Source organism: Rana temporaria, chromosome 2, assembly GCF_905171775.1.
Source record: "Rana temporaria chromosome 2, aRanTem1.1, whole genome shotgun sequence".
NCBI lineage: Eukaryota > Metazoa > Chordata > Amphibia > Anura > Ranidae > Rana > Rana temporaria.
In genome coordinates this window covers 222873168-222898569 of record NC_053490.1, presented here as the reverse complement: position 1 = coordinate 222898569, position 25402 = coordinate 222873168, and the positions used below count along the sequence as shown (strand labels likewise).

Genomic DNA, 25402 nt, shown 5'->3' with positions numbered 1-25402 from the left:
CCTTGACCTAAGCTTCATGGGATCAGTATGCTTTTCCCTCCTGAACCTTTGACCGTTTTTATGTCCGAGTATCAAAAGTGAGGACATTCCATTAATTTTCATAACTCGGACTGACTTTTTAGTGTGGAATGCTGACCTTGTTCTGTTAGCTAATGCTCTGTGAATTCTACCCGATCAGCCAAATCTATTATCTCAAGAACCAATCTTCCACCCTGCTTCTCAGCTGTTGGCTTGATGGTTTGGCTGCTGGAAATCAACGTTCTAGGAGACAGGGACATTGCGGCTTCAGTTATTCTGACCATGCTTAATCTATTTCCTGCAAGATTAATACCGCACATGGAAGTCTAATTTTCACTGTTGAAACTTTGGTGGTTTCCCTACATCACACCCCCCTCCCCCCCCTTTTTTTTTTAGGTATTATGTTTGTTCTTTCTTCCCTTCAGCTACGGGTAAAACATTTTGGCCTATAGCACCTTTTGAGAACCTACTCCTCCTTTCTGATTTTACACAATGGCAACGTTGTTTTTGAGGCATTTTCTTCCCTGTGTTTGGCATCAGTTTACCACATTCTCCTTTTACCTGGAGAGGGTGAGGGCCACCAGTTTTCCTTTTGGCCACTACTTTTAGGCAATCGGGTTTCCTGTTCAATTTTTCATACAGTCCTAAAAGTGGTTCCCCAGTTTCCAAATCCACTTTAAGTGGATTCAACAGGTTATTCTGCAGGTCTCTGAGTTGCAAGATAAAATGCTTCCATCTGTTCAAATCCACTCCTATTGGATACTGGGTACTTTTTTACCATCAAGCCAATCAGGCCCAGATCTGTAAACCTGCAGCCTGGTCCTTCTGTTTACATGTTCTCAAGTTTTTTGCACATAATGTGTAATGTTTGGCCAGTCTTGCTAAATAGATCACCAGGTGAAAATCTAAATAAACAAAACGAATACAGCCTCGATCTAATGATTGGTAAACTGCAATATATTACATTTTTGGTTTGGGGTGTGATAATGCTATCCTAAAATTGTGAATTCTGAAATTGGAATCTCTACTTGTTTTACCTTTTTTCTTTGCATACTGCTGCTGAAAGTGGCATCTGGGCAGGTTGCAGCAGCTGTCAGTCAAGAGCAGTAGTGTTGCCAGGCATTTGCTTGAGTAGTGACTTATAGAAGAATGTGGTGACCATGAAATATTTTAGAATTTAGATTTGTCGAAGGGCCAGTTCACACCATACAAAAATGCTGTCTGCATGCCTTCCAGATGCTTTTCAGCATGCACGTTTTTTTTATGCAGTCCAGTGCACCCCCCCTCTTTTATATATATATATTTTTTTTTTGTTTAACCTTAAATAAGGAAGCGTGTTTCGCTGCATTTTTGGAGCATTCCAGTGAATTTTTGATGTGTTGTACAGTCCAGTGCTAAAATGCAGCATGTTCTACTTTTATTAAATTTTTTTGGAACTGCGTGGACTATGCCATTAAAAACTGCATGACGCTCCATGCGTTTTTCAATGCAGAAAAAACGCACTGGACTGCATGTGGTGTGAACTGGCCCTGAGGGTTTGAGCCCTGGTTCACACTGGGCTGCGAGAGAAGTCGTGCGAGTTCAGCTGAACTCGCACGGCTTCACTCCCGCTGGCAGTCCCGATTTCGGCCGCGATTTAAGAGACATCTGTGCAGGTTTCTGCACAGATGTCTATGCAAATCGCAGCCTGAAATCGCAAAAAGTAGTACAGGAACTACTTTTTGAAATCGGTGCAGCGCCGCAGATGCGGCGTCGCACCGATTGGGACGGTGTCATTGCCGACAATTGACAGCGATTTGAGATGTGAAATCGCATCTCAAATCGAAGCAAATCGTACCCAGTGTGAACCTGGGCTGAAAGTATGCAAGTTAGGAGAGCCAAGGGGAGAGCAGAAGGTGCCAGGAAAACTGCACAGTTTTGTTGGGAGGGGTTGCAGAAAATGTATTCGGCAAAGCAGCCATAGTTTTGGTTGCATCCTGTCACATCATTTGGGCTTCATTCGCACCTGAGTGTAGGTTTACTGGCGTCCCGTTCCCCCCTTTTTTCTTCCCCCAAGCATTTTATAGCTTCATGCATTTGTTTAGCCAATAGAAAGCACTAGGGAAAGGAGAGGGAGAGTAAATTAGGGATGGGAAGCTGCTGTTTGAGTAGAAAACGAGCGACAAAATGCTCGTCAGTCATTTCTATTGAAGTCTGTGGGGTCCAAAACGCTTGTAATCTGCCAAAAAGAAGTTCATGTACTTTTTGAGCAACAGGAGTGTTAAAATGAATGGGATTTGGCTTGTTGAGCGTTTTTATAAATTACAAGCAGAAAATCGCTCAGGTGTGAATGGGGCCTTAAACATTTGAATGCTTTTAAGCAGAATGCCACATGGGGCTTCCCTTTTTGTTGGGTGATAGAGCTGCATTTTGCCTAAGCATGCAGCGTTTTAAAGAATGTCAGCCTAAAATGTCATATTGCTGATAGGGGCCTGCTGTACTATGTAGTTGTGTGAAAAAAGTATTGTGCTCTTTCTATTGCTTCCTTTGTGTAAAATACCTGATGTTCCTGTCAGTCGCTCTGTTTTCCTAATTGACCACCCTAGGCTGAAGAGCACAGTGTGGTCAGTTTTACAGCTCTAAATTATTATAGGGTTAAATTGACATTCCTTTTCAAACTCAATGAGAGAAGATTAAAAAAAGCGAGATAGAATTTTTTTCTAGAACGAATGAATGCATTTCTAACCATGTATGTTTTCATAGTCCATTTGTTCCAAAATCAAATGTAAAAAGCAAACACATTTTGAACGGTAATTTTGAACAACATTCATAAAGTCATAGAATGTACTGAAAATTTTCATACGAATGTTTTATATGAACATCAACTAATGTATGGCCAGCTTTACCGGATTCCTATCATGAGAAATCTATTGCCTTTTGCTGACCTCTTGAAAATGCTAGTTTCTTTTTGTTTTTTTTCCAAGATAACCATCTACAAGTATGTAGAAAGTGAAATGGGAATTCCTGTACTTGTGTCCAGTCAGTGACTTATTGCTGAAGCCATTAGATCAGCTTGACAATCTGGCAGCTAGCATTTTCAGAAGGTCAGCAACGGCGGCCTACAGATCTTTCAGTACTGATTTCCTTTTTAACCTCATGTGGCTTTAATGTGTATTAGCAATTTCATTTATGAAGGAGGATTATGATATATTATCTGGAGTCCTAGTGCTAAATGATACAGGTTGGTAGAGTACATTGTTGTATAATGGGTATAAAAATACACTTTTTGTTCCTTTTTAACAATACATTTCATAAGTCTTTCATCAGGTAATCTTTTTTTGTAATCCTTTTTTTTTTTATTGTGATGGCTTTTATTTTTATTCTGTCTGTCTGTTTTTATTATATGCGACAATTTGCTTACTACAAGGGTATGTCTTCCAAACAATTATTTAGTCCCATTTGTTCCTTAGTTTTAGGTTATTTCTGAATGAAGGTAATGAAATGCATCCCCCCTCGTTTATGTAATCTCGGCTCAGCATTATTAAGCCATGTTTCTGGGTTGTAAAGAAAATACAATTTTATTATATGTACTAATTATATGAAATGCATAACATCTCTTGAAATTCTCTGCAGTGGGAAACCTCACTGATTAGGTCATATAATAAAATTAACCAACTACAAACACCAGCGGCTGAGGCTCAATGGATCGGACTCAAAATGGGAATCGGACTGATGGGAAAATTGTATATTTTCCCCTGCCTGCTTCTCCCATCCTTTCCCAAAGAAAATAAAAAGGATCACCACCCAAATGCCTGACAGTAGCTGCTTAGCCATATGCAATCCACCATGGATGCATCTCAATGCATAGGCGAGTGCGAACCTAGCCTTTGAGTTGGCTGACTGTGGGCACACAGCTCAGGTCCGGAGTGAGCCCACATGTTTTCCTCCACAGCAAGTGGCAGATGTGCGGCCTCGCTACCGAGCTGTGCTGTGTTTCCGTAGCCACAGTCAGCCAACTCAAAGACTAGGTTTATTTAACCCCAGAAATAAAAAAACAGGAGGTGGGCCATATCTAAGTGTAGTATTAAACCAATATCATTTAGTGCACAAGATTAAAAACACTTTCAAGACATAAGTGGGATCTGGAATCTACAATTCAGTACAACATCACACCAGAACCTTTCCCAGCTACCCGGATCGTGCGAGGAGCCTGTGGGACATGGTAGAACTGCCAGGACTACATACTTATGATGAGCATGACTCCCACTTATATCTTGTTTTTAATCTTGTGCAATAAGTTATACTGTTTTAATACTACACTTAGAGAGGCCCCCCCTTTTTCATTTATATGTTTTGCAGAGTTGCTGGACACACTCTGAGGATGGCTGCCTCTTTTTAAATCGCCGCCCCCCTTACCGTGGTTCAACTTTGTTTTTACCTAAAGACTGACTAATCAAATGTACATTAGTACAAACTAAGGGCATTACCTCCTGGAGCACCAGAAACCCAATTTACCTTCGCTGAAGAGTCAAGGATGTTGGCATGGGTCACCAGAATCTGAGCCTTTGCTTTAATGCCTTTTTATTACTCGCTTTCACTACATTTACTTTATTAATGGTCTAGGCTTGTAATAATTTAAATTAAATATTTTTTGAGTGTATTTGTTCTTTATATTATTATGTGAGTGATAATATAATGGCTTTCTAAGTGTGTTAGTTTTTATGGTGCTGATGGTGTTGGTGGGTATAATCAAGTCAGTAAGGAATATTCCCTTTCCTTTGTTATATGGCATGCTCTGGCTGATTTATGTTTTTAAAACCATATTTACATAGTGATGATGGCCACAAATTGGCTTCACGTGCAAAGTATGCCACCAAGTGAACACAGGCTTGGCACCCTGTGGCTAGTTCACCCTGATCTGTCTTTTGTCAGATGTGATTTCAATTTAAATCAAAGGAAAGTCATCCATGTGCAACACTGTTACAGCTGTGTGTTACAGTGCACTATAGTGCAGGTACATTTTTCTTCAGTGTATTGGGGTTCTGTTCAGAATAATTGTTAGACATTGGGATTCATTGCATGGAAGAAAAGGTGTGCCCTTAGTGTCTTGCACCTAGCGATTGGTTCATATTGAAAGAAAAGGTTTAGGCTAGCACAATTTCACATATTCATTTACTTTTATTTAGTTTTGTAGCAGTAACTAATTCCACAGTGCTTTGCAGAATACATGAATTCTTCCACCTACCTCCTTGTTGAAAATTATTACATCGCATAACTTAATTATGTCTTTGCTCTAAAGATTAGGTTTTAACAACGACTGATGTAATTCTTAGTGCTAAGTAGATCCATGTTTTTTTTTTTAAATGTGTTGTTGCTGTCTCTGGTTAAATATGCAGCATTTCCACCTGCTCTTGTAGCTTTAGCTAGAGTGTTAATACGTGAGATGTCATATGTGACTGGGAAGTACACCCAAAGTTCCTCTCTGTTCTAATGCTGTATATCTGTCATTCACTGAGGCTGATGTCGTTTTTTATCATAGTTAAGTCCCAAAAAAGGCATAGCCTACTACTATGTGTATACTGGTTCCCAAACATTTGTGTCTTTAAAAAGCAAAGATGGATTTAACAAAGTTGTCTTGCCAATATACGTGAAGATAATACTTAAAATATATGCGAACCCTCACATATCCAAATCCAATCCAGATCAATATTTGGTGTGACTACCCTTTGCTTTAGAGAAGTTTCCCACTGGGGCGGGGGGAGGTATTTTAACACCTGCTAGCGTCCGAATTGCTTTGCAGGCGCTTCAGCAGCGGTGCCCATTGATTCCAATTGCAGGGGCCGTGGAGGAGTGGTGTAGTCACCACTCTTGCACTGCCTAAAAGATGCTGCTTGCAGGACTTTTTCTAACATCCTGCAAGCGCACAGCTCCCGTGTGAAAGCACTCCCGCTCACACTGCGTTTTCAGGTAATTTACAGGCGCTATTTTCAGCCCAAAAGCACCTGAAAATGCCCCAGTGTGAAAGAGGTTGTAAACACCACTTATACCCAATAGGTAAGCCTATAGAAAGGTGTTATTTTTCAGGTGTTTACAACCTCTCTTTTAAAAAAATATTCTTGGTACACTTGCACACTGTTTTTGAAGGAACTTTTGTCCCAAACTTCTTGGAGAACTAACCACAATCTTCTGTGGATGTACTGTAGGCTACCTAAAATCTTTCTGTCTTCATGTAATCCCAGACAGACTCGATGTTAAGATCAAGGCTCTGTGGGGGAAAACCATCACTTCCAGGACTCCTTGTTCTTTATGCTGTAGCTAGTTCCTAAAGGGATTGTAAACATTCACGGTTTTTCACTTTAATGCATTTTATGCATTGAGGTGAAAAACCTCTTGTAGTGCACCAGAACCCCTCTTTTACTTACCTGAGCCTGATCGTTACTGCATCGAGGATGAGCAAACCCGCTCCAGCTGGTGTCTCGGGTCCTCATTGGATAGTTTAATAGCGGCGCAGCCATTGGCTCTTGCTGCTGTCAATCAAATCCAATGATGCGAGAGCCAGGGGGCGGAACTGAGTCCTACTGTCTGTGTCAATAAACGTAGCCACAGAACACAGGAGCATGCCCACACAGGTGCCCCAAGGGAGAGTCATTCTTCGCTGGGGCACTCAAAGAGGAGGAGCCAGGAGCCCCACTGAGGGACCCCAGAAGAGGATTTGGGCCACTCTGTGCAAAACCAACTGCAGAGGAAGCAAGTATGACATGATTTTTTTTAAAAAAAAGGAAGATTTACATATCCTTTAATTGCATTGGCTGTATGTTTGGATTTGTTGTCATGCTGCAGAATAAATGTAGGGCCAATCGCATGCCTCCCTGATGGTATGGCATGATGGATAAACTATCTGTATTTCTCAGCATTGAGGTCACCATTGATCAACTCCATTTGAAGCAATGGAGCCCCAAAATTGAAGAAACCTCCATCATGCTTCACTGTTCCCTACAGATATTCATTGTACCACTCTCCAGCCCTACGTGAACTGCCTCCTGCTACAGCCATATATGTCAAAATTTGATTCTTAAGTCCAGAGAACCTGCTGCTATTTTTCTGTTCCCCCCAGTTCCTGTGTTTTTGTACATGGGATATGGAAACAAGGCTAAGGGACTACTCCACTATGCAAAACCAGCCTGAAAATCTTTGCTCAATCACTGCTGATGAGCATACAGTATTCCGACAGCGAGGAAGCCTCTGTCTAAATACAATAAATCATTGGGAGGAACCCCCCCCCCCCTCCCCATATCAATCCAACTCAAATGTTTGATTAGTCAGATTTTGTCATTGGATGAATAAATCATTTGGACCCCTTTTACATTAGGGCATTTTCAGGCACTTTTGGGCTAAAAAAATGCCTTCATTGCAGTCCCAGTGTGAAAGCCCAAGTGCTTTCACACTGGGGCGCTGAGCTGGCAGGACGTTAAAGTCCTGCAAGCGGCATCTCTGGAGTGGTGAATACACTGCTCATGCCCATTGAAATGAATTAGCACCGCTGCCGAAGCGCCTGCAAAGCGATTCGGCAGCGACACTACACAGCACATTTAACACTTTATTTGGCTGCTAGTGGTGGTAAAGAAGCACCCCGCTAATGGCTGAATAACGCTGCCAAAACTACAGTAAAGTGCCGCTAAAACTAGCAGTTTTTTACCATCAACGCCCTCACCGCCCCAGTGTGAAAGCAGCCTTACAGATTTTCTGAATGTGTGTAGGGTGCTAGCCATAGCGGCTAGATCTTAAAGGGGTTTTAAAATCTGTCCGGGTTAGTTACAGCTTGGTACCTTTTTTGCTTATGCATTTCTGATCAAGGAATTGTGTCATTTATTAAGTGTTTATTACAAAATATGACAAAGATAAAAAAAAAAAATTTGATTTTTATTAGCCCACAATTTGTTTATATTACGTACAGAACAGAAGCAGTACACAGTCTAATTGCTAGCGTTTATCTGATTTAAGCAAGGATGAAATTATAGCGTACCTAGCCGCACTATGAAAAATGTGCAGCTTGTTCTGTTATGTGTTCACTTCATATTAGGCAAATGTATTTGATTTCCATACATTATTACTAAGCCGTGTTGATATAAGCGAGATTTATTGTCTCATTTGTTAGCTGAGATTCAAGCCTACGAATGTCGGTATAATTTCCTGTGAATCAGTGGCTGACATAATTGCATAAAAACTCATATTTAAGGTAGGCTGAGCTTTCATAGAGCGCACTCAATTACCCTCTGGATGTGAAAGAGCATGGAAGGTGGGGTCCCACTTAGGAACAAATTAACTAAAGTCATTTCATTGGTTTTCGGTGTTCTTTTCCTCTGTGCGCTGCGAATATTAATATCTTTTGTCTTTTGCCTCTTGTGTTTTTTTTTTTTTTTTTTTATCATAACATAATGGTTGCTACCATTTCGTTTTTATTGTAGTTGGGGTGTCTTGCTGCTGTTTTATTTGATTCAATGAATTCTCTTGCTTCAGTGTTATTTTATTAAAAAAAAATTGACAGCCTTTAATACCCTGACTAAAATAAACAAATGGAAATGCTGCATAAAGACTGTCATCACTGTAGACAAGTACAATAATCTCTCCAGAACCTTTTTGTGCGCTTCCCCTGTATTGACCCTAGTGTGGTTATGACTATGAAAGGAGATTTGTGCAGTAATGGCAAAATGCAGATCAGGGCACCCAAACTGTAGCATACTGGACTTTTTCACCACCCACTGCAATACAAAAAATTGGTGTGAACCAATTAAATGCAATGAATTTTCTTTGTTTGAAAATGCAACATCACACATGACCAAGCACCTGTGTGAACAAGCCCTGGCTATTCTATGTAATGTACAGCCAAGAAACCTATGAATACGTAATGTGAACAGTTTGATGTAGCTTGCTTGTTTTCTTTGTCCTTGTTAGGAGGGTCCATGACATTGGATGTAGCAAGTTGATAAAACCTTAACTCTGAGGTATAATGTACACATAATAGTGAAATGTACAGTACATCGGCATAAGCTATGCATACAAATACTGCTGTTATAAATTACAGACCTGAAAGCTTTATATTGTACCCCCAAGTGCATGAGCTTGGGGTCTGCATGATGAAAGCAACATTGCAGACACAGTAGGTAAAAATTAGACCTATAATTGGCAGTTTACCTGTACCCCATTAACTCTTCTCTAAATGTGATTTTATCACTTAAAGTGGAGTTCCACCCATAAATATAACATTACATCCGTAGTTTTAAAAAAAAATGTCATTAGTCCTTTACGGAATTTTTTTTTTTTTTTAGATGCCTTCAAAGTGTTGTTGCTAGGCAGAATAGGTAATCTTCCCACTTCCTGCATCTAGGTGCTTAATGCTTCCTAACCTACACCGCACAGACTCCTGGGAATGTAGTGGGTGTAACTTTCCAGGAGTCTGTGCACTCCCCAGTCTCAAAGAATCATGTGACTTGGACAGCACAGGTGCTGAAACCTGATCTGACACTGCTTGTGCAGCACTGAGCATGTTCGAGATCTGCAAGGCTGAAATCCAGGAAGTCATACAGTCTGGCTTCATGATGCCCACACTTAAGATGGCCCCAGTCAATTTCTATTTTATAAAGTGTCTAAATGCTGTAACAACCTAACAAAACGGACCTTAGTTTACAGGCCAACTTTACTAGAATACATTAAGCTTGTGTATTACAGGGGTATTTATATTTAAAAAGTGAAATTGTGGCCGGAACTCCGCTTTAATCAATTTTGAGAAATATTTTTGTCCTTGGTAAATATAGGTACAATAAGCTTTTTTTTCTCATTGTTGAAACTTGTCATAGATAAACAGTCCAAGAGTCCTGTGTGTGTGTGTATTTTGTTTTGTTTTTGTTTTTTAATGTTATACTTGCCTGCTCTGTGCAATGGATTTGCACAGAATAGCCCAGATTCTTCTCTTCTCGGGTCCATCTTAGCTGTTCCTGGCCCCTCCTTCCTCCCTCCCTGTCGAGCGCCTGCACAGCAAGCAGCTTGCTATGGGGGCACCTGAGTTGCAGCTCCATGTTTCCATTCAGTCAGAGTTGCGGTTCAGCCCCGATCCTCTCTCCCCTGATTTAGCTAACTGACTTTGAAAGCAGCGAAAGCCAATGGCGCCCAGTCAGCTGATGGACTTGGACATCGCTAGATAGAGAATAACCTCAGGTAGGTATGGGGGGGGGGGGGCTCTGAGGGGGACTGCTGCACACAGAAGGCCTTTTATCTTAATGCATATAGAATACATTAAGATAAAAAACAGCTGCCTTTACAACCCCTTTTTAAGCCAGTCATACTTGGGTTGGAGTTCGGCTGGTTCAGCATGTGTACATTAAGTAATTGGCCCAAAGTGAATCATGTGGTCTGCCATGGGCTAACATTAGGCTAGAATATCTTTAGGGAGCTGCAATGCTCCATAAACGTGTACAAATAGAGAGGGGAAGGGCAGGAGCAGGAATGTAGCTTCTGTTGGCTTGCTGGAGAACAGGACCGTAGTTTACCCCTGGCGGTTGCCTGTTGGTGGAGCTTGTAGCATCTATAGACAAGTCAGTAACTCGATGGAATTAATTGGTTACTGTCATCTAATGTTCACTGGTACCCAAACACGTTTTAATCACTATGTTTTTAGATAAGATCATGCTGCTTAATAAATGTATCATTTTAAATACTAACCTTATAATATTTTTGTTTTTTCTTTTTGCAGCTGACCTGAATAATGTGAGATTTTCAGCATACAGAACTGCCATGAAGCTAAGGAGACTGCAGAAGGCCTTGTGCTGTAAGTGCTGGATCTACTGCCTGTGACTGCTTTCTCACAATTGCTTATCCTCCAGTCACTGCTTTTTTTCCCTCGTGAATTGACTTGCAAATGTTTAACAGCTAGAGAAAAAAAATTGTGGTTGTTGTGCCTCATAAATAAATTACCCAGAGCAATGCAGCAGCTGGTTAATGATCTTTGGATTCCTGATTATATTTTGGCTCTGTAATTGAAGTTGGAGTTAACATTTGTGTGCTGAACTTTGTGTTACACCTAAACAATCAGATAACACTTTATCAGTTTAATGCGCCCCACTGTTTTGTCTCTGTCCCAGGGGAGATGCATAGCAAAGCCTTACAACTGGATCTTTTTTTATTTTGGGATACATCATTTTACTATGGATTTTTGCAAGTACATAAAGAAGCCTGGGAAAAGAACCAGATACTTCAAAATGTAGAAACTCAGCACTTACTAATGTAATGGTTTAGTGTTTTCCTGGCCATCTTCCATAAGCCAGGAGGGCAGCCAGTTCTGTCGATATAATGTACACATATTACAACCCCTTCTCCCCTTCTCTGACACCTGTGCTTCATGAGCACCCCTTAAACGCCTATATTTGGGTTAGTCCAGAATTGGCAATACCGTCAGTGGAGAGGGGTAGGATAATCCTGGTAAACACTGCTACTAGTCAGGGCTGGCCCAAGACATTGTGCTGCCTGGGCCCAGGAATAAAGTGCTGCCCCCCCCTAAAAAAAAATCTTACCGACCAAAAGGCCCCCAGAATTATTTTATATCATGACAATTAAAACCAAAATTAAATTCATCAGTAGGTCAGATTTACATGCAACAGTGATGGTGGGGTTCAGACACAGGCAGGGGTGGTAGGGAGGGGGTTAGACACAGGCAGGGGTGGTAGAGAGGGGGTTAGACACAGGCAGGGGTGGTAGGGAAGGGGTATGGGAGTTAGACACAGGCAGGGATGGTATGGGAGTTAGAGGCAGGTGGAGATGGAATTGGTGACGCTGGCACTTACTTTCTCTCAGTGTCAGCAGTGATCCCTCTTTCATCATGGGGTCTCCACTCAGCAGAAAGCTCCTCCCCCTTCACGCTGTTGGCCATCAGCCTGAAAACTGACTTTCTCTTGTCAGCAGCAAAGGGGGGAGCCGCAGAGAGGATGGGAGGGGGCGGCCAGCTGTGATCCATGTAATGGCAGCGGTGCCAGGGCATCCACACAGTAAAATGAGGGTAGGTGAGGGGGGCAGAGCAGGGCGGGCGTGTGGAGCGGAGCGATCATGCGGGACAAGTGTTTTCCTAGGCATCAATGTGCCGCCCCTCAGAACCTGCCGCCTGGGACCAATGGTCTCATTGGGTCCCATGGTAGGGCCGGCTCTGCTACTAGTGCTTATTTGGAGAGTAGGCAATACAAGATGACTTTCTAATCTGTTGTTTCCTTTACTGAAGCCAGTTTATCTGGGGCTGGAGAGTGCTGTCCAGTCTGGAGGATTGGGCCCACTTGTAAGAAGGATTTTTTTTTTTTAGAACAAACACTGTTTTCTTCTGTATGTGCTTGCTTTCACCCCAACAAGAGCTCAAAACTGCCAGATTATTGCAATAATGCTTGCATTAGGGAGCAATGCTGATCATTCTCCAATTTTACCCAAAATAGGCGACATCTGTGGACCATTATACTTCTAGCACTGATTGTTCTGGGGGAGCAAACAATTGGCCATAAATGGAGACATTTGCTTATAACCATCAATAGAAATTTAGGCTGACCATAGATTTATTTATTTATTTTTTTTTTTGATTAACCAGTCAAATGAACGGGTTCCCCTGTCCACACAAGTGAGGTGGATAGTGGAATCCTCTCTGCTGCGCTATTGTATTTTGAGAGCAAGGACTGCTCCACTGTCAGAATACAGTGATTTGCACTGTAGGTGATTGGTGCTGATCGAATGAATTTGTGGCATTGATTCAGCAAGGTGTTGGAAACATTCCTCAAAGATTTTGGTCAATATTGACATGATGGCATCACCCAGTTACTACAGATTTGTCAGGTGCACAGTCATATCGTGACTCTCGCGTTATACCACATCCCAAAGGTGCTCTATTGGATTGAGATCTGTTGACTGTGGAGGCCATTGGAGTACAGTGATCTAAACCTGTTTGAAATGATTTGAGCTTTGTGACCTGGTGTATTAGCCATCAGAAGATGGGAACACTGTAGTCATAAAAGGAATAGACATGGTCAGCATCAATACTCAGGTAGGCCGTGGCTTGTAAACAATGCTCAGTTGGTACTAAGGGGTTCAAAGTGTGCCAAGAATATATTCCTCACACCATACACCACCACCATCAGCCTGAACCGTTGATGAAAGGCAGGATGGATCCATGCTTTAATTTTGCATACACCAGTTTCTGACCCTACCATTTGAATGTCGCAGCTGAAATCGAGACTCCTCAGACCAGGCAATGTTTTTCCAATCTTCTATTATTCAACTTTAGTGAGCCTGTGCCAATTGTAGCCTCTGTTTCCTGTTCTTAAATTAAAGGAGTGGTCCCCGGTGTGGTCTCATGCTGCTGTAGCCAATCTGCTTTTAAAGTTTGTGTTGTGCGTATTCTACATACCTTGTAATGAGTGGTTATTTGAGTTACTGTTGCTTTTGAAATGTACGCTGTATATTTTTAAACAACTGATGTTTTGTAAAATGTAAGGTCTGACAGGGTGTTATTTATGTTTTTATTTTTTCTCCATGTTTAGGCTTACTGAATTTGTATTTTGTCTCCAGTATATATTTTTTTCTCAACACAAGTTTAGATGTGGGTATTTACAATATGTGCCTACATGTTTTTTAATGTAAAAAGAAGAAAGCTATCAGTGGTGGTTGTGCGTGTTGTTGTTTTTTTTTTTTTTTTTTAAGGAAAAAAAATCAGCCAACTAAGTATTACAGAAAGTTTCTATAAATGAATGAAGCCAGAGAGAAAAAGTCAGTACATATGTGTAATGCTGGCTTTATTTGTGTCAGCGGAGGCCCTGGAAGTCAAGCCGTTAGTGCTGGCTTTGTGAGTCAGGCTTGTTCATTGTCATGGAAACCAGAGGAATCCTCAGAACTTGATTACTGCTAATAGCACGGCCATCAGCAACTTGGCATGCAGAGTGGACAAGTTGACTCCTAGCATTTCACAGTATGAGAAGGCAAGGGTTCTCCAACCTTCCTATGTCCATTATTTTTTCGAAGGGCAAAAATATTCAGAGAGCAAAAAAATGAATTTATAAACCATGTCATAAAGTTGAATCCTATGGTATTAACATTACATTACAATTCAGGAAACTTGTACTGAAATATACAGAGGCTGCAATTGTTGTCCTAATCCTAAACATGTAGCTTTGCCTGTATGTCTGATTCAAACTTTCTTAATCCCTGAGCCAGAAAAAGTCAGAACTCCTGATTTGCATGCTAGTCCCAATTGACATCAATAGGATTGCCTGCACGGGAATGGATGGAATGTCTGTGCATCATGGTAGGGGTACAGTCTTGCACGGGTAGGCACTGTATTCTACCCTGTGTGAAGGCAGGCCAAATATGGTTGGCGTGTAAACTGTTATATTCCCCATGCGTGTAAAACACTGGTACTCTAATACTCATACCATTTTTTATTTTATTTTTATCTACTCCTTTGTGCAAAATGTGCAGTCTGAATAAACTAAATTGTGGCGTTACTAAATTAAAACCTCAACTTTTTGTCAAGTCAGCCGCTGGGCTTTTATCGCCAACCAATTTTTTCCCCCCTCTGAAGCATGGAGAGAACAGGCTAGTCTGAAGTGTCTTTTTTTTTTTTTTTGTAGGTTGTGATTGACAAGTCTGCCTTCTCCGACTTTGTGCTATGCAAAAGGCAAGATTCTGACACCCAAAGGGGAATCAATGGGTCTTTGCGGGCCGACTGATGCAGAGTATGTGTCCGCTAATTGCGTGGTTAAGCTGAATAGTTCAAACATTGGCAAAGGAAAGGGTTGCTTTAGCTTTACCTAAGCCCAAGTGAATTGTGGAGTATAAAGAAAGATGATGATACTTCTCTGTTCCTTATCTTCACACACCCATATGGTATAGTTCTGCATTTAAAATAAATAAATAAAAGAAGTCTCTTGGTATGAAACGTGTAGTGATTTCACTGTTGCTTGTGGTAATTATGATGTATATGGGTAAAAAATTATACAAATATCACACAAAGCCAGAGTTGTTGCTTTGGTTTCAGAATACCCACACATGGTGTTAGGAAGTTTCTAACCTTCAGCCCCAAATGTGTATTTTCTGGCCGCTGGAAACTTTTAGTGCCCTGGCATTCTACAGTAAAAAGAAAATCTACCTTTCTGCCTTGGTTATCTCAGGATGGGAAACCGAATATGAACTAAATCACCTCTGCTGCTGCAGAGTGCTGTAAGATTGTTTGCAGAACAGGCAAATATTGGATATTTCATTACATCAACAATGGATCTGCCTGAACATTGGCGCCACATGTCCTCACTGGCGTGACACATTCCGACTTATTCCATAAGGCATAGTACAGTAACCCATTTTTTTATTTATTTTTTTTATTGCAGCATTTGTGTAAAATTTTAATTCAGGTTTTATTATTTATGTAAAGTATTACTGATTTCTTTGTCCAGGAAGGGAATGGATTTAGTAGAGCAAGCACTGGTAATTGTCTCTACTTTTGAAAGAACTATTAAAGTCTCAGGCCCGGATTCACGTAGAAGCGCGCATCTTTGTGCGGGCGTAACGTATCCCATTTACGTTACACCTCCGCAACTTTGACAGGCAAGTGCAGTATTCTCAAACCAAAGTTGCGGCGGCGTAGCGTAAATAGGCCGTTGTAAGCCCGTCTAATTCAAATGTGGAAGATGTGGGCGTGTGTTATGTAAATGTAATGTGACCCCACGTAAATGACGCTTTTTACGAACGGCGCATGCGCCGTCCGTGAAAGTATCCCAGTGCGCATGCTCCAAATTAACCCGCAAGAAGCCAATGCTTTCAACGTGAACGTAAATGGCGCACAGCTCTATTCGCGAACGACTAACGCAAACGGCGTAAAACGTGAAAAATTTGACGCTGTTCCGACGTCCATACTTAACATTGCTACGCCTCATATAGCAGGGGTAACTTTACTCCGGGAAAAGCCTAACGTAAATGGCGTATCTGTACTGCGTCGTCCGGGCGTTCGTTCGTGAATTGGCATATCTAGCTGATTTACATATTTCTAGGCGTAAATCAGCGTACACTCCCCTAGGGGCCAGCGTAAATATGCAGTTAAGATACGATGGCGTAGGAGATTTACGCTGGTCGTCTCTTATACAAATTCTGGCGTATTTGATTCTTTGAATCAGGCGCCAAGATACGACGGCTCAGATTCAGAGAGAGAGATACGCCGGTGTATCTGGAGATACGCCGTCGTATCTCCTATGAGAATCTAGGCCTCAGTGTTTATTATCCTTAAGTGAAAGTAAACTCAATTTTTGGGGAAAAAATAAGGGCATTGTCTTGCTGTCCTAGGCTACTGGGCTATGTATTTGTATTGACATGTTCATCATAGGGAAATACTATTCTTGCTGGCCTCCAAAGGTCCCCACAAGGGAAAGAAGCCACCCAGAACAGGAAAGGTTATACAGTGCTCAAGACACCATCTTAAACTGGAACAAAGGCAAAGTTGTGCACACGGCTTAAAAAAACTCAGCTAGTTGCAGGCATTGAGCCGGTGTCCATGTACACATACTGTAGTATTTTTTATTTTTTTATTTTACAGGTGTCTTAGAAGATGAGTTTACAGACAGAAAAATACCCCACCAAAGGCATGTTTGGTTGAGGAGCTGGAGAGCAGAAAAATGGATTGTGCCCAAATGTGTCTAAATGTGCATAAGCGCTAGGCTTGTCTAGCGTTCGAGTATTAATGCATACCATAGGCCAGAATAAATGTAATATTCTGGCCAGTGCATTAACACCTAAACGTGAATGCAATACGTGGCTTTTACCCCTTGATCCAGAGGAAGGCAAAAAAAACCCAGCAAAGTACTTGTACCCAAGTTGATCAACTTGGTACATTCAGTCTGCCCATTAACTGTTCAAGTCTCGGTCGGTTCTTGCTAAACTGGCTAAGATTCGAATCATGTATGACCGGTCTAAGTATATTTAAAGCGGCTTCTGAAAGTGGTTAAAAAAATCACATTGAACAGAAAGTAAGACCTTAGTGGGTGGAGTCCTATAATAAAACACCTGAATATAGAGCTCAGTGAAACATACCTTCCAGTTGGAGAGAGCAGCTAGTGTAGTGGCAGTGGATGTCCTTGTATCCCTAGTGGCTCACAGCCGGTTGCATACAAAGTACCTTTCACAGTTTGTGGCTGTAATGATAATTGAACGTTTTTTACTAAAAATGGTAATGGTGCAATTCTCTTACAGTTTTTTTTTATCATGCAAGATTTTCTTTTATTTTTCCATGATCTGTTTACTCTTTCTCTGCTTTATTTACTTGTCAGAAAGCGGTCTGCCAAAGTGTTTTTTTTTTGTTTTTTTCATTTATTGATTGACTCCTTTAAAATGAGCTGGGGTGTCCTTTATGAAATCCTAGATGAGGGTCCTACTGTTGCAAAGTCCAGTTGGATTTCACATTCGAGTTTCACCGCTTCTTATTAAAGCTGAACGCTGGGATAAGATAATATTGGCTAAATGCAAGAGTCATGTATATTCTTGCGTGAATCTTGCTGTGCTCTATATAATCCTTCCAGATCAGTGGAGTTATGCTGGCCATACACTCCACGAAAAATCGCCCGAACGAACTTTCGAAAAATGAAAGCTCGTTCGTGATAAATCGTTCAGTGGACATAAAAACGAACCATTTTTTTTTTTTTACATATACCTAGTGCAGAAAGTTCGGACGGGAAACACATTAACCTTCCGATTTATCGTTTGTTCGGCTGAAAATTTCCAAACTTGTCCTTCGTTTTTTTGGCTCAAAAACGTCCAAACGATTATCGATTTTGTGCCCATTAACTGTTAGAAAAACAAAAGATCTTTCTTAACGACCGAATGTCGGCCAAATTTTCATATAGTGTATGGCCAGCATAATACAATGTGAAACTTTCCCTCTGTTCAGGAGCTTCCTGTTTATAAAGACCGGAACTGCTCTCTTCTCTCCTTGTGCAGGGTCTTGTCTTCCTCCCCCTTGTCTAATTTTCTGTAGTGGATGGACTTGCTGGACCCTTCCCACAGCTCTGCTCTTTGTACAGGCTATGTGTTCTATAATTCCCCCACTACTTTTACAAGAAGCCATTAAAAGCCATTAACTTGTTGTTTGTTTTTTTTTGGATAATGGAGGGTTCTAACCCCTTTCAGTTTATTTTTTGCCATCTGCGCCCCATTGGGGAGATTTGCCTTTACTTCCTGACCTGTAGCCAAAACAGGAAGTGAGATAAAATACCTTTTGAACTAGTGGAATTTCTTGGGGTTCACCAAAACTAATGTCCCTATTGGAAGATTTGCCCTCTTTTTTTCTGTGGACAACCCAAAAGTATGGTTTTCTTGCACTTTCAGTGATAAAGCTAAACAGGACAAACAGAGAGGGTGACGCTCCCTAAGGCCCGGTTCACACTGGGGTGACCTGTCAGGAGACTTGGCAGCCTGACAAGTCAAATTCTATTCAGTGCAATAGAATGAAACCATTGAGTCGCTTTGACTTAGAAAAAGGTTCCTGTATTACTTGGGGGCAACTTCGGAGCGGCTTGCATTAACTTTGATTACAGAAGTCGCGGTAAAGTCAGTGTGGACCGAGACTTGCAGGGGTAGAGATATCACTAAATAGGTGTTCTAATCCCTCGACACTTTATCCAAAAACTAAAGTTTATACCTTTTTAGTTTATACTTTGAGTGTAACCAATGCTGGTTTATATTCTTTGTTATAAAGGAATATTTTTCCGTAACCACTTTGCACCTAGAGTTCAGCTTTAAAGAATAAAGCTACATTTTGTTTGCTTTTGGCAACCGTTCTGTAGTCCTATCTACCTATCTACCTATCTATCTATCTATCTATCTATCTATCTATCTATCTATCTATCTATCTATCTATCTATCTATCTATATATATATATATATATATATATATATATATATATATATATATATCTATCTATATATATATATATATATTAGAAAATATCTTATAACTGCCTCTATAATGTATGTTTTTAAAGTGGTTATTAACCTAATTGCCCCCAATTATTCAGGCACACAGTACATGGTTCCCCAAGCATTGCAGCATCTTCTTTTTATTTTTGTTGTGTAAATGCCTTTTTTATTAGCATTTTTTAGCTCTGTCAATTGTCCTATTTCATCTCCATTTCCGACTAAGCTGAGTAGGTGGGACACAGATTCCTTCTGACATTCAAGATACGTCAAAAGAGGAATCTCTCATCTTCCTCCCTTTGGTTGTCAATGTAGTGTATACGAGATAGGAGGGGAAAGGGGAGGAGGGAGGGCGTGGCTGGGAATGTAAGAGATCGTACTTTTTCACTCCAGACTACATGTTGACAGGTAGAGAGGAGACCTGCGGATGACAGACACGCATTTAGACCACAATATCTTGGCTTGGCAGCCATGATAATCGTGGTCTGTTCTCAGGGGGGAAGACAGGAGCTGGCGGGATCAAACGGGTATTGTAAGAGACACGGAGAAATAAAGCAAAAGCAACAAGCTGCAGCTTTCACATTAAAGGGACAGGAGCAGCATATTTTTTTATTTTTGTTTGGGGTTAACAAACGCTTTTAAGTTCATTGCACAAAATTGTCATCTCTAAACACGCTCAAATATGTTTTTGCCTATCTACCTCCTTCATAAAGCACAGTGGGGAGGCCTTTGCAGCTTGCAGGAACCGATAACATAAAATAGCTTGCATCTTTCAAAGCCTGCACACTGTCATTTTTGTAATGCTACAGATGCACAGAGGAACTAAAATGGCTCATCCCCAGTTGCACTATCCTGTTCTAACATAAATGGTACAAACACTACCAAGGTTTTTCAAATGGAAATTGTACTTATTTTTGATGAGGGCAGAGTGACCTTAAAGCCGTTTTTAAAGATGGGTTTAGTAGAGCATTATAGCTGAATGTTTGAGTAGAAAGCATCAGAAGTGCTTATGACTTGGTAGCCATGGAAATCAATACATATTCAAGGCTTTGCTGTATGTTTTATGAGCTGGACGTCCAGCAATTAATGCTTCTTGTAAGTAGAGGTTTTACTATACATACCCAAAGCTAGGATGGCCTGAAACTGCGTAAAATGGCATTTGGTTTGGCTGCCAGAAGCTTTTGAACTGTTGTGTTTTTTTTATATATATATATTCTTTTTGTCCCAGAGTGCATGTGAATGGAGAAAGTAACGTCTCTGTTCATATGCATGCCCATTCAGTGAGAAATGGTCGCATTGACCAGTTTATATATTGTACTTGGCTCCGTGTGATGAGAATGATTGTGCTAGTTATTTATTGCCTCAGCTCTTTTTACTATTCAATATGGCAATAAAAACCATAATCATTTCCCTCTGTAAGAAAGAGTTATGCCTGGCTTTTGCTGAAATGATGGGAAACTGTGAAGTGCTCGAATCCAGCACTGCAAGGTAATGTGCATTTGAAACTGTTCATTTGTTACACTAGCCAAGAGCAATATTTATAGGGTGTGGAAATGTGTTATTTTGTTTGTATGGGGAATAACTGGGGTACCATATATGTAGTTAAGGTAATTAAGCAGAACATTCTGCCAGAATATTTTGTGGTTTATAGGGTAAAAGTGCATTTCCATATGGTAGTATCATTATCTAATTAAGAATTTGTATTCTTTCTGGAGAACGCTTACAGATGGTTATGCATTGAACGGGGTTTGCCAAACTTTAATCGGTTGTGTACCACACTTGTTGAGTTATGTGCCACCTGTACTATTTCAATTCAAGTTCTCATAAATTGTCAACAACATGAACCTGTTAAAACCTACAAATATTCTAAAACCACAATCTTTGTGAACAACGGTCAATAGAATTTCTGTGCATTTATTCAGCTTGCCATTCCCTTATATATATATATATGTGTGTGTGTGTGTGTGTGTGTGTGTGTGTGTGTGTATATATATATATATATATATATATATATATATATATATATATATATATATATACGCGCACGTGCACACACACCAAAGAAAACAACCACATTTTTTCCAGTTTTATAGTGTGGTGGAAGGTTAGAACTTCTGTCATTGTATTGCTGTCTGTGTCCCCATCCATACGTTTGCTGCACTTTCTACCCCCAGAAACACCAACAGGAAACTTCTCTCTCTCTCTCAAAAAGGGGTGGTGGAAATCCTGCTTTTGAGATTTAGTTACATGAGCAAGTATCCTCACTGGAATATCCCTTTGACTGCTGTTCTGGTAAATGTTAGAATTTTCCCTCATTCTCTAGATAAGTGACAGTTCCCCATATCCAGCCTATTTTGGAAGTGTAGCCAATGTGCTGGATACAAGATTCTGATAAGCAGTTTGTGACAACTAGATGGCTAGTGTTAAGCAGCTTTCCTCAAATTGGGAAACCCCCTTTTATAGAGGCCAAAGTGGGTGACCAAAAATACAACTGTACATGTTTCAACTTGGAGAAAGCATGAAGAACAAGAGTTTAGAGTCCGTAAAGATTTTTTGTTTCTGTAGATGACCACATTCACAATATCCTGTGCAGCGGACGCCATTAACCTCCCGTTTCATCAGGGCTATGAAATGTTTCTAAATATATGTATTTTTGTCAGCAGTCAAAGAGCATCACGTTTGTAAACCCCTTGCTTAATTTCGGTTTCTTCACTGATGTGTCTGTGTGTTCATAGGATAACATGCTGGGGAGTTTACTGGCTGCAGAAAAAAAACACCTGAAACCAAAAACAGTAGCTGTTAAATCATCCAATGTGCATGAGGCCTTATAGCTGTACCTTGTGCCTGCTTCCTAAAGGGGTGCTGCTTGGGGCGCTACTTGTGCATGCACAGTGTGAAGTCGGCTGTGAAGCTGCAAGGATTCACAATTGGCTTCCCCTAGTAATTCTGCTGGCTCTGGGGACCTAAAGATCAGTGATAAACTGGCCCGGGTGAGGACAGCGCTGGATCACGGGACAGCGACGTGTTCTTTTTATTAAGTCAGAAGCTACAGTATTTGTAGCTGCAGACTTTTAATTATTTATTTCTGGTGATATGGGAAAAACAACTAGAAGGTGATCACAAAAGATGCCAATCTCATCAGCTAGGGAAGGGATGTTACAATCCTTAACAGTTCAGAGACCATAATCACCAGAGGAAGTCAAGCTCCCCTTTATATCTTTACGCTCAGAGCAATCACAATAACTCTGCACTACTGGACCTCCCTTCTTCAGCAATGCCCAATCGGGGTACAGTTGCACAAGCCCATGGCTGTGACATGCATCAGATGGGGGGGGGCACACCTGGTGCCACATGGTGAAGAAAGCAAGCCAGACCATTTCATGGGCAGAAAAACACTTGTCTAGCAACCTCTACTGTCCACATTCCAGGATGAACATTTGCAGTGAAGATTTCCTTAGCCTTCAAAACCTGGGCCAAGGGGAATTCAACCACAAGTTACCTCTGTCTGTGGGCAGGACCGAAGAGTCTCCACTGACATTGAATACTCTAACTCTGACTTTCCTCCAATGCACATTCTGCATTGTCTGCTATGCAAAATGGAGAAAGGAAAGAAGCCAGTGGTCCACAGACCTACTTGAAGACTGCTAGAAGACGACCCCTGGCCTCTTCCAAACATGAGACCTGCTCTATTTATTCGATCCTGCTTCTCAGTCACTGGCTTTAATGGCATGGCAGTTAAAGCCCAGGTCTTCAGGGACAGAAGGGTCTCGAGGTATGACATTTCTAAAAGAAAGAGAATCTACTTCCAGAACTGTCCATTACCATACCTGCAAATTCTTATTTGCCTGGTGTGAACCCCAGATCTTTCTGTGGGTGGAATTGGGTTCAGTGGGTGAAATTCCCCTTTCTGAGAGCTTGAATAGGCCCCTCTTTCTGGTACTGTACTGGTTACCACCACCAAAAGGGTGGTGTTAAATATCACACCTGTTTTTTAGTTCCAGTTTCCTTTGTGAATTGGACTTAACAGATTACACACGATTTTTTGCGATGTGTACTGTAAATTTTTTTTTTTTTTTTTTTTCGTTTTGCAAAATCGCTTGTGTGTTGTTTTTTTTTTGTCGGGTGAATTGTACTTTTACTTAACATATACAGTAATTTACGAAAATGAGAAACATGATACCCTTATCAGATGCACTAAAGGTTGGTGAATCTACCCCTTTTGTAATCTACCTAGTCTTCCATACCTGGAAAAAGTAAGTAAAAGAGAAGTTAGAGTGAGATAGGAACTTTTGACATGAATACTGTTGCAATAAGCTGCTCAGAATGTATGGAAGCCGAAAGATCAGCATGGCAGCCAGTATTTTCAGAATTTCATTAACAGCAACCTCCTGTATATCTCTTTTTTTTATCTTGAATACTTTTTCTTTTATTTTTATTTTTTTCCTTTCTTTACAAAAATATAGTATATTACAAACAAGGATCATCACTTCTACATAAAAATTACATAGTGCACACATTCAAAGTGACATTTATCCTATTGCCTGTGTATATATAATGTCTTGCCCACATTCCCCTCCCCCACCCCCCCCCCCCAGGCAGCACCCGTATCGTCTTAGTTCAAAACAAAAACAGAAGGAATCAGGAAGAAAGGAAAAAGAAAAGAAGGAAAAAAAGAGAGGGATAGCGGAATCTAACTCATATATAGCTTGTTGTTATTTTTTTTTTGAGGTTTCCCGGCTTCAATAACTGTAGGGGAATTTCCAGTACCAACAAACTTTTTACTTCTACATCGGGAGGCCTGTATGTTTCAACCAAGGTCCCCACACTTTTTCTAATTTTCTATGATTTCCTTGTTTAATAAATACCACTCTCTCACACTCTATTAACCTATTTATTATTTCAGTCCAATGCCTGACACATGGGGGATCCTGTGCCTGCCATCGCTGGGCGATTAATTTACGTGCCTGAAATAGGCCTCTCAGCACCCCCTCCAATGTCCCCTGGGGAAGACTGTCGTCTTCCATGTCTCCCAAGAGAAGGTTCTAGCCTCTAGCGCCAATGAAGTTCCGAAAACATCATTGAGCTTATTGATGACCTCAGTCCAGTATCTAAAAAGTATCTAAAACATATGGATGAGGTCACCTGTAGCATTACATCTAGGGCATTGATCGTCCAATTTCCAGCCAAATTGGTGCATTTTTTTTGGGGTGTAATATACTCTGTGTATCAGAAAGAGGTGAGACAGTCTCTGCGCAGGAGCAATAGACACTAATACTCCTTTTGCCAAGATTCTGTCCCATCTCTCCTGGGTTATTAGCCCCAAGTCTCGTTCCCATCTTTCTTTACTCTTTAAATTGCCCTTTTGGTTTATAGCCCTGTCACCCAGATTATTATATAATTCGGATATCAACCCTTTTGTTGAGATTTTTTTGGCTAGTTTATTAATGACAGGAGTTTTAGCCCTGATTAATGGGAGGGATTTGAACTGGGTCTGAATAGCATGTCTAATCTGGAGGTATTTGAAAAAGGTGTTATTTGGGATATTAAATTCTAGTCTTAACTCTGAGAACGTTTTTATTGTATCCCCCTTACATAAGTGGAGCAATCTTGTGATTCCCTGTCTTTCCCAGATACCACTTTTCTCTACCCCCTCGATTTCTGGTAAGTTTTTGTTATGCCATAAGGGGGCAAATTCAGATATACCACAGTATCCCAGCAACATCTTGTCTTCCACACCTTGTTGAGTAAGTCAGTAGTCGGGCATTTATACGCAAATGAATTTGCCTCCAGGGCTTCTATTAACCTTCTGTGTGGGGCCCCTGTCAACATTATTTTGAAGCGGTCTTCTCCGCAATCGAAGCTCTCACAGCCTGCAATGTGTTGTAATTGAGATGCAAGAAAATAGATTCTTGGGTGCGGAACCGCTATCCCTCCCCCCCCGGCCGGCAACTGCATAGTCTTGAGTCCGATTCTTGCCTGCCCACCTTTCCACATCAGTTCACGAAATAATGTCTCCGATCGCTTAAACCACCCTTGATTGATCCACATTGGGGAATTGTGGAGAATATAAAGTATCTGTGGGAGCCAAACCATTTTAATCAAGCTGCATCTCCCGGCCGTGGAGAGAGGGAGGCGCCCCCAAATCTCCTTTTTCTGCTTGAGCCTAGACAGCAGAGGGGCCAGGTTCATCACAATGTATTCACTTACGTCTCGTGTAATCCAGATCCCCAAATACTTGAATGACGTCAAGGTTTTCAATTGGGGCATGTCGGCGGCCACTCTATATCGTTCTGTATCGATTAGTAACAAAGCCGACTTGTCCCAATTGATGTTTAACCCAGAAAACCCACCGAACTTTTCCATCATCTGCACCACTGGGGTCAGTGAATTATTGACGTCACCAATAAAAAAAATAATGTCATCTGCGAACAAC

The 25402-nt window shown here is 41.0% G+C and overlaps 1 protein-coding gene across 3 annotated transcripts in view; it reads left to right on the top strand.

Moving 5' to 3' along the window:
* Positions 1–25402, top strand: part of DMD (dystrophin) — a 2981380-nt gene that overhangs the window by 2764757 nt on the left and 191221 nt on the right. For all 3 annotated transcript variants that reach the window (XM_040336501.1, XM_040336499.1, XM_040336500.1), the window contains one exon: positions 10745–10819. In XM_040336501.1, the coding sequence (XP_040192435.1) occupies positions 10745–10819 (75 nt within the window). The remainder of the gene's footprint in view (positions 1–10744; positions 10820–25402) is intronic.